At 36.7% G+C, this 10,816-nt stretch overlaps 1 protein-coding gene across 2 annotated transcripts; it reads left to right on the plus strand.

The window, feature by feature from the left end:
• The first annotated feature begins 3,376 nt into the window (after window positions 1-3,376).
• dpep2 (dipeptidase 2) lies at window positions 3,377-10,686 on the plus strand. Of its 2 annotated transcripts, none has more exons than XM_026173424.2 (11): window positions 3,377-3,505; window positions 3,963-4,110; window positions 4,205-4,331; window positions 4,442-4,571; window positions 5,915-6,065; window positions 6,533-6,602; window positions 7,251-7,427; window positions 8,433-8,517; window positions 8,594-8,669; window positions 9,678-9,813; window positions 9,923-10,686. In XM_026173424.2, exons 2-11 carry the CDS (start codon window positions 3,965-3,967, stop codon window positions 10,124-10,126), a joined length of 1,302 nt encoding a protein of 433 aa, XP_026029209.1. In that variant the 5' UTR covers window positions 3,377-3,505; window positions 3,963-3,964; the 3' UTR covers window positions 10,127-10,686. The 2 variants fall into 2 exon arrangements, with proteins under 2 accessions (XP_026029209.1, XP_026029199.1); XM_026173414.2 differs by having other exon boundaries at window positions 3,385-3,505; window positions 3,927-4,110.
• Window positions 10,687-10,816: the final 130 nt, after the last annotated feature.

The raw sequence follows: 10,816 nt of genomic DNA on the forward strand, positions 1-10,816 counted from the left end.
ACACATGCCTAAAGCATCAAGACAAAGACTCCTAAGCACAAATTGAGCTTTCATGTTTACAGATGAAAACATACCATGTAGACAGACCTGGGCACAAATGTTTGATGGTCCCCAGCCAGCTGGTTTTGATGATCAGGCTGTTTTTACTTTTTCTTTCTTCAGTAATCAGACATTTAATACAGAAAAGTGTAAGTACATGTATGTAGAACAGTTTCAAAAGGAGACATTGTACCTTACAGAAAATGAAATGTAGCCAAAACAGCTTCATTATAATTTTCACTAAATGTAGAAAAAGCAGCCAGTGTTTTTTCATGTTTCAGTGATATTATAATGGAAGTTTTCACACACACACACACACGCACGCACGCACGCACGCACGCACGCAAGCACACACACACACACACACACACACACACACACACACACACACACACACACACACACACACACACACACACACATTGTGTTATCGCCTTCCTTTTCCTTATTCTGGTGCCTGTTAACAATAATGAAGCAGAGCTCAGAGAGCTTTTCAATTAGATATATGTTTGGATATGTTAAATTAGAGAAGGAATAAAAAAATAACAATAATAATAGTAATAATAATAATGAAAGCAAAACAGAAATTTCCCCTGGATATCTTCTTATTCAAATCTGAAGAAGAGTAGGCCATCCACTGAGTTTAGGTCGTAAGTTCACTGCAACTGCACAAATTTGAGCAACTTTAGTGTTTTCATTTATGGTTGAACTAATTCAGAAATTACAATTTTAATAAAACAACTGCATAGAAACAGATTAAATGTCAAGCATTATCTATTTATCTGTGTGTGACACATACTTGCGCCACATAACTCACAATCTACATAGCTCTGTATCAGTAGCACACAAAGTATGCACACCACTGGTACAAAACAGGAAGAGGTGTCATATCTCCAGAGTAAACCAAGTTAACGCAAAAAAAGTAAACTGAAAATGTATCACAATTTCTCCACTAGACTACTCTAAAATGAGTTTTCCTCTCAAAAGTAAAGAGCCAAATTTCTACAATCGGTTCAGGCCCTGAATATCATTCCAGGACCCTCATTATTGTATTAATAGTAAACATATGATTACTGTTTTATATAAATGGGTTCTTACTTTGAGTTTTTGTGGTGGTGCTTTAATGCAAAACTGCAAATTTGTGTTGCAAATAGTCACTGTCTCTCTGTGAGCGTGAAAAATCATCCAGCTTCCTGAAAGCACAATTTGGTATCAGTTGTCGTAACACTGCAAAGCCTGAAACTTCTTACAAATTTACAAATCACAAGCCACAGTAGAAAATGTGAGCATCTGTAGTCCCAAATAATAAAATGAATTATTTTATTATTTTTATTTAAAACACCAAGACTCATTTCAGTCTTGGTGTTTTAAGTTTTAGTTTTCAGTCTTGATGATGCCTCACTCACCACAGGTAATGTGATTAAAGATGCTGTCATTTTCCTTCTACAATTGTGAGGATGTCTGTTATGAAATAGGCCTGTTACTAATATCCTCTTGTCACCAAATGAAGTACTTTTAGTTTTATTTACCACCAACCCCCCCCCCCCCCTTTTTTTAAACAAATCTTTTAAATTCACTTACTAAAATATTTTGTCAGCTGATCAGAAACGATGTAACTTTTAACCACTACTGCCGTAACTTAGCTAAACTCGATGGTGACCATGGGGTCAGGTTTTTGTTCTTTTCCCCTCTCCTAGCAACAGGCTTGTCTCAACAACAGATCTTCTTCTGGCTGCTTCCATTAGGGTTTAGCACATTTGTCTCCATCTCATCCCATCTCTAGCATCCTCCTCTGTCTGCATGTCCTCTTTCACTATATCCACGAATCTTCTCTGCGATCTTCCTCATTTCCTCTTGCCTGACATCTACATATTCCAGTCCAGTATATCTGCTATCCCTCCTCTGCACGTGTTCAAACCATCTTAAACAGCCTGAGTTGTCCATCTGATAAACTAATTTCTAATTCTGTCCGTCCTGGTCACCCCCGGCAAAAACCTAAACTTCAACTTTTCCAAACCTCCAACTCTTTTCTTCAGTTCCACCATCTCCAATCCATACATAACAGCAGGCCTCACTATGTGCTATTCCTTTCACCCCTGATACTCACCTGCTCCAACCTGTGTGCACTCTCTTCTTCATCACTCATGTGTACTGTCCATCGCTTTGGCTATTTAAACTTGTCCACATTCACTATCTCTACACTTTGCATCTTCACTGTTACACCTGTTCCCCTTTCATTTGCACACGTGGTATGTTGCTTTACTTGTACTGACTGTTTTCTTCTTTTCTAAAGAGTATACCTCCACCTCTCCAGGTTCTCTTTCATCTGCTACCTAATGTCACTACAGATCACAATGTTGTGATCAAACATCATAGTCCACAGAGACTCCTGCCTGACAGCATCATCATCTGTCATCCTACTTATCATCATTGCAAAGAACAACGGATTCAGAGCCGATCCCCGTTGTAATCCATCAGTCTCCTATCGCACACCTCACCACTGTCTCGCTGTCCTCATGCATGTCTTGCACCACCCTCACGTTAGTTTCTTGGCACTCTATGATCTGTTTCGTCACATCCTCAAAATACACACTGCAGCTCCTTCTGACCTTCTCAATACTTCTCCATCAACACCCTCAAAGCAATCATCGCAACTGGCAGTCTCTCGGCATGAAACTAAACTGTTCGCTAATTGTCACCTCTCTTCTTAATGCAGCTTAATTCAACTTTATCCCTCTGTGGTTACTACAGCTCTGCACATACACGGTACACTTCTTTTGCCTTCCTTAAGTTTCTTACTGACCTGGATAGTGTTAAACAATCTGGTCAAAAAGTCGACTACCCTCTCCAACCAACGTAAATTCTTTGCCAAATCAAACACATGGGTCATTAACAATGTGATTTACTATGTGGCCAGCAGATGGCAACTTCAAATGTTCAGGTTTTATCATGCTTTCAATTCGCAGTCGTCAATTTGTATTTCCAAATAAGGCGACGCAGTTTAGCAAATAAATGTATACTTAAAACGCCACATACTAGTTATGGAACCTACAGATACAACAGTATAGAATACGTAAAAAATGTGAAATACAGTTTTTGTAGTTTTTCCCTCACATCTTCATTTATTTGTTTGTTTTGCTTACCCGTTGATAGCAGGCTTTACCACTACCAAATTTGGAAGCTGCTATAAGTCAAAAGAGAAGCGACAGAACGAAGAAAAGCATGATTAAGGTCCTTGTAGAACCCGGTCCTGCAAAATGCAGTTCTTCTACAACATCAAGCGATAAATAATTTATATGAATTAGCAATTTTCCGATAGCACATGAATGCACCACACAGGCAGCTCTCCAGTTTTGTAAAGGTTTGCTCTACGTTTGTGTGGGGCGGAGAGCTGGAAAGTTGGTACAGTGTGTGCACAGTTGCTAAACAAAGTGGCCATACGGCTCATTTTTCAGCGACCTGGCTGGTAAGTATATTGTTTAAATTTTGCTGTTCCGCGCTGTCTATAGTTACAAATGGTTCATTATGAGCATGCACTAATTATCCCGAGCAATTACCTTTTTCATTATTCCACTTTCAAGCACGCTTAAATGGTACGTTGTTTTTATATGCTATTTTAATGTGGACTTAAGTTTCAATTTAAAAAAAAAACAGACGATCCCAAAATACTTATTATATTTATCGGAGTTGCAGTTTAATGTATTCCAGAACTCATACATTCGATAAAAAGCAAGAAGTTTATTGCGACGATATTTAAAAGTGCCGCTATAATATTTCTGTAACAATCCAAGCTGCGCTGTGATCCTGTCAAAATAAATTACAGATCCAAAATATTCTTTGTGTGCACGTGTTGATCATTCACATGTTATTCTTCTTTGCCTTATCAGATAACTGTAACGCGTTGATGCGTGTTCTGTGTTCAGATATGCCTTCTTGGAAAAGTGAAAAACATGCTTCACACAGCTTCTGGATGCAGTTTATCGAAGCTCTGGTGGTTTTCTCTCTGTGTGCCAAAATATGTGGATGCTCTGACGTAGATGAATTGATGTCCACATATCCATTGATTGATGGGTAAAGTGTGCTTCATACATACAAGATACATAAATTATCATAAATTAAAATGTCCCTCAATTTTGTATCACCCACTATCCCATCTCTCTGTCAGTCACAATGACCTCGCTCTCCAGTTGAGGATTCGTCACAACAACTACCTAAGCCAAGTTGACCTTCGTAACCTCTCCAAAGTATCCACAGACATATCCCGTTTCAAAGCAGGGCATGTGCAGACACAGGTATTGCAATTTCACAAGTGTTCACAGCGCAATCTGGAAAAAAATCCATCTACATCTGAGATTTATTGGTTAGTAAAATGTGTCTAATGTTCTGTGATATGTTGTATCAGATGTTTGCTGTCTACGTACTGTGTGGTGCTCAGCAGAAGGATGCTGTGAGGCTTACTCTGGAACAAATAGATGTGGTGAGACGTATGTGCACTGAGTACCAGGAGTTTGAACTGGTCACATCTGTCCAGGGTATTGTATACTTTCTTAATAATAATAATTAACTATATTTCTATGGCACATTTCTAAACCAAAGTTATAAGGTGTTTCGCAGTATTTACACAAAACATTGGTTTAAAAACTATTCAAAATGCATGAAAACCCCTTGGTTTTAAGCTTGGACTGTAGAACATGTAGAAGTAATCGATTCTCTGATCTATTAGACGTTAGGACTTCTAAAATAGAAAGTGCAGCTTCACTGTGAAGTGATTTAAAAGTAATCAGTGGAAATCTTAAATTGAACTCTGTAGTGAAGCTAGTGTAAATCTGCAAGGACTGGAATGGCATGTTCATCTCACCAAGTGTTGGTGAGTAGTACTGCTGCTGTGTTTTATAGATGGTTCACTCCTCCAAACTTTTAGGCATGTAAACAGTGAGTTGCAGTAATCTAATCAGGGGGAAATGAGGGTGCAGATATAAGGTATGCCGTTATATTATTCATAAGTACTGGTCTGAGTTATGCAACAAATATTTCACAACACAAGACTAGTCTGTACTTTTGATATGCTGTTTGAAATTAAGTTGTTGATCAGAAATACTCCCCTAAACCTCCAGCAGATGATTTTAGGTCAGTGAGTCATTGTTCAAGGTCAGCAGGGCGACTATAAGAATAATCATCAGGACCAATAAGAAGAACAAGAACTTTAATTTTATCCCATCCTTAATGCCAGTAAAATAGGAATGAATGAAGTCTAGATTTTTGTGTTCTCCAGGATTAAATGACTCATTCTAACTGGCAGCCATTGACATAACAATGGTCAGATGCTTGTGTATAATTACAAATTACATAGCCAAGTGGTAACAAATGTAAACTAAACAAAATAGGCCCTTGGACTGAGTCGTGGGAGAAACTCGATGAGCTAAAATTAACCACAGTGATTCTAAATACTCTGTTTGATTGGATTAGAACTATTTGGGTGCAGTTCCACCTAACCCAAGCTCATTTCTGAGTCTGTTGAAGAGAAGGATGAGGTAATATGAACTGTAAAATTTCCAGGGTCCACACTCATTAAAATGTCATAAAGTGATTTCTGTAATGTGATGTTTTTCTAAAGCCAGATTGGAATAAATCAGATAAGAATTTCCTACTAACTACTTTCTCAAGAAATTTTGAAACTAGAGGTCATTTCCTTAATGTTTTTAGGTTACTAGATTACTGTTTTGAAATGTATCTTGTTTGTTTGTTTGTTTTTCTAAAATATGATGGTTACGTTAGCTTGCATTTCTGTAACCAGATGAAAAGTAGAACTGATAACTGAAGGTAATGATGTCCAATTATGTGTTTATGTGCTTTGTATGTGGGCCTGTCATTGCAGAGCTAAAAGATTCTAAGGACAAGGGTAAGATAGCCTGTTTAATAAGTATCGAAGGAGGCCACTCTATTGACAGCAGCCTTCCTGCCCTGCGGATGTTTTACCAGCTTGGAGTCCGCTCCATGGGTCTCACGCATTCTTGTAATACACCCTGGTAATAGGAAAAGACTTTATACAGCATATATTTTACAGTATATCTAGTACTTTGTATTTAAAAAGTCATATCTCGATCTTTTCTTAAATGATCATTTAAGCAATAAATTGGGTTTTGAATAGAATTTCTATTTTATCAAATACGTAGCATTGGCTCTGTAATGGTCTATTGCTACATAGCAACTTTAAAGCAGGAACTACTGAGCTACATTTAATCTAAGAAGTATTTGTTTATAGAATAGGAAAGATAGAAAGGTGAAACATATTTACATTTTCACCTCGACATCCTTTTCTTTTATGCAAATTAACCTATATATGTCCTCTCTCAGATATCTCACATTGACTATAGCTGTGGGTATCTGAAGCAGTTCCCTTCAGATACCCAAAGTAATTTTAAGTAATTACAAACAGGAGAAGAATAATTTGCAGCACTTGTGACATTAAAATACATATATTGTTTCTATGCAGGGCTGAATCATCCTCAACTTTTTACCCTGTATATAAGAGGGAGAATAACAGCCTGACATCCTTTGGGAAGGTAATTCTGAGTTTCAGTAACATTAGCCACAGCTGTATTTCATTATCTCACATTCCACAGAGTAGTATGTCAGCGTGCATGCCAGTTTTGCCTGACCCTTTTTCAGAAAGCATAAAACATATCAGTCCTTCCATACTGTATTGAAGAAATAAGAGAAATTCAGTTGTTGACATAAAACTGTATTAACTAAGTAACTATTATAACTATTATAAAACTACTATGCATTATTGTTGTTGTTATGTTTGCATTAATAGAGATTGTATAGTTATTGCAACTTGAGAACCTTCTGAATAAAATGAACCTCATTACTATTAGAATTTGGGAATACTGTGCATACTAAATCTTCTCCTGATAGGAAGCTGTGGAAAGAGAATCTCTGTTAACCCAAACTGGACTTTTCTCATTTAATAACTCCTTGTGTATTACTGGAATATGGTAATATATTATAGGCAGCTTATTTAAACATAGAAAACATCTTTATTACTCCTTTCCCATTCAGATCTCCGTCTCAACAGCAAAGTGCAGGGACACTCTTGATTGTTATCTGCATGAGTGTTTTCTAATAGTTTACATGTAACAACATCCTCTCCTCTGAATAAATGACTTCCTTCCTGATGCCACCAAAATGTTCTTAATTGTGTTTTTGAGGTCGTAGTCGAGGAGATGAACAGACTCGGAATGATAGTGGACCTCTCCCACACCTCGTGGAACACATCCTTTGCTGTTCTGAGTCACTCTAAGGCTCCGGTTATTTTTAGCCATTCCTCTTCCTACTCCATATGTAACCACAGCCGCAATGTTCCTGACAATCTGCTACTTGAACTGGTGAGAAATACAACCTTAAAAGTAGTTGCTTGCCTTCTTAACCGCTTGATTAAACAACTGTCTGATCAGTCACATTGATGACTGGCTCATTTTAATTGTGTCTCTTTATGTGTATATCTAAAGAAGAAAAACTGTCAGACAATTTTTGTAATGGTTAGGCTTTTTGTGTATCAACAGCATAAAACATTTATGAACAGATTTCCACCATTAGAAATTATTCAGTTTTCACCCACTAAGAGTTATTGATTTCAATCCTAAGGCTTTATTTGCACAATTAACTTAATGCATTTCTTCTGTCTTTATGTCGTTCTGTGTTCTCCATGATTTCCTCAGCCATCTTTAGCTCTTGCCATTTCCCCTTTACTTGCATACACAGACAGGCACCAGAACGTGATCTCACAGGATGAAATAAAAGTACTATAGTGAGGACCTATTAATGAGAATATCAGATTGTTTACCCTAACAATGATAGTCATTTTCCTCCCTCTACTTTAAAAAAAAAAAAATGCTTATAGTGGTTAATGACAGGCTGATGATCAAGAATTCAAGCTGTGTGTAAGCCTACTGTCAACAGTGTCGGGGTAATTTCAGGCTCTTTATTTTTAAACTGAGAATATTCTTTTCTTCTATTTATTAATCAAGTTGAAAAATAAATAGTATCAATACTTACATTTTATCATAGCCACGAATTTGATATTTCCACGTGTTTTTTTTTTCCTGTGTGATTACTCATACACATAAGCTCAGTAAATCATCATTTGAACAGGAAGAACTAGATAAAACAGTTCTAAAACCCTCTTGACTTCTAGTCTTATTGTTTTTCTTTTTGGGATCTGAGTGGCATCTCGATATGCCAGACATAATAATTTACACTATATGCAAATGAAATGATTAAACAATAACTTTTCTGTAGAGTGTACACATGCATAGATTATTTTAGTCTGTTTGGTGGCATTTAACCCTTTTCTCCACGCCTGGTAATGGCCCTGTGTGTTTTTGTTTCAGAAAAAGAACCAAGGGTTGATCATGGTGAATCTCCACAACACATTTGTTTCCTGCATAGATGAGGCTAACATCTCTCATGTGGCTGGTGAGCTGTCCATCTGGAATGGATGTGTTTGTATTTCTTATATCTCAGTTTATACATTATTCCACTATTTTTACAGACCATTTTGATTACATTAAGAAATTGATTGGAGCTGAATCAATAGGAATTGGAGGGGATTATGAAGGTGCTACAAGGTAAGAAATCAATTTGCAATAACCAGATAACACAAATTATTAGCTAAAGAGGTAACTGTTTGTTTGTAATTGTTGTGGTAAATGTTGCAAACAGAAAATCCATGCAAGTTACCTTAAATCTTCTATATACTCTATAGTCATGATGAATGAAAAGCTTTTGAGACAAAACAAAGCTAATACTAATAGGCAACACGCTTGTCTGAGGCACTCTCCAGACAGATTATTTCAAAGGCCGTTGTTGAGCCAAATCAATTGTGTGGTTTTTGTTTGCTTGTCATATCAGCAATTTAGCTGTCCAGTTGTCAACAGACTGAAGTGGGTTAAAAATCAATAACTTTATACCTCTAATAGGCATAAATGGAGGCTGCTATGCTGCGGTAGATTTTCTGCAAGATGGTGGATATTAGGTTATTGCTATGCATACAGAGGGGTGACAAATTTAAGGAAAATCAGAATCAGAACTTTTAACCCCTACAGTGAGAGGATGCAGTGACTCTGTTGTGCTGCTGGGTGCAAAGTGCGCAAAGTCCTCTTAAACGGAATTGTCTTAAACAATCAGTATCAGGTAGTTTTGTGATGAAACAAAAGAAAAAAGAAAACAAAGCTCATTATTGAATACTGCAATTAATATAAAAATGCCATGAATCATACCCCATGTCTTTAACAGTGACCAAATTTCTTCATTGCCTTTTGGAGCTTTTGTTCCAGCCTGTTACAGCAAACTTTAAATAAAGGAATTTAATAAAGGTTAAAATTCTTCCTGACCCATTGACTTGGAGAGTCGATGCCAAGGCTCTTCTTGCAGAATTCTTCAGCCCAAAATCTTATTAGAACTGAGAATAAAACAAATCATGTTTCTGTGTTTACTTTTGTAATTCCACGTGTCAAAGGTATGAAACTAAATGTATTTAGCAACACCATAATTTTCAGAATGAGGGATCTGTTTCTACAATGGTTCGCCTAAAAACAATAATTTGAGAGTAATTTTGTTTTCATTTTGGTTAAAAGCTTCCCTCATGGGTTAGAGGATGTCTCAAAATACCCAGCCCTAATCCAGGAACTGCTGAGAAGAAACTGGACTGAGAATGAGCTGGCTGGTGTCCTTCGACGTAACTTCTTGCGTGTGTTTGAACAGGTTGAGAGGGTGAGCGAGAGAATACATTTATATAACGAGAATAGATGGTGAAAGATTCATGAGTTTAAGTATTTTATATGTTGGCATACTCTTATTTCCTTCCTTTATTTTCACCAAGGTCCGTGATCAGTTGAGTTCAAATCTACCAAGTGAGGTCCAGATTCCATTTGAAGAGGCACACAACCCATGCAGGCTAGTCCTTAGACGTCCAGACCCAAGAAGCCTGCCCTCAGATCAGTCCTCTGGAGCAGAAGGTGGATTACCTGGTCTGTTAATCCTTGCCACAGTTCTGGTGCTTTCCAGAATATTTTTGATTGAATGAATATTAACAATCTCAGTTCAGCCGTATCATTCTTTTGAAGTTGTATAGAAAGGAGTGTCACAGTGCTGCACATCAGTGGAGATTAGGAGGAATTTAATGACTTTAATGTCTAACCTCATTTTTGCTATAATTAAAATGCAAACTCCTGTACATACGTTAATCGATTAATTAAAAATTCAGAAGATGTCTGAAAGAGACCTCTTGGTTTTATCTTTTTTTTTTTTTTTTAATTCACTATTTATTTTGTTATTTAGTTGGCAGAACATTTTTTTCATGATGTCCATAGAAGATTACAAAATATAATAGAATGATAAACTTGATAAATATAACTTTAGAGATTATACTTTGTATCTAGGATTGACTAGGAAACAGCTTAGAAGCTGAGGTTGTCTACTTAAGTTTATAATGCTTCAAGCACTTTAACAAAGTTGTACAGAATATCAGTTTCAAAGCAAATATTTGTTCTATTTACTCTCATAGCATAAGACAATATTATGGTTTTACGTCATTCATGTAGCCTTGTTGCTCACAACCCAATGTCAATAAATTTGATAAATATCTGCTTTGGTGTGCTCACTTGAGGTGGTGATGTTGATCTTCGTGTAATCATAGGATTTGACTTGGTAGTTTTATTGCTTCTTCAAAACCTACAGTTATGAATGAAATAAAATACGACTCTATTAAAGTTCC

Source organism: Astatotilapia calliptera, chromosome 1 (assembly GCF_964374335.1).
Source record: "Astatotilapia calliptera chromosome 1, fAstCal68.1, whole genome shotgun sequence".
NCBI lineage: Eukaryota > Metazoa > Chordata > Actinopteri > Cichliformes > Cichlidae > Astatotilapia > Astatotilapia calliptera.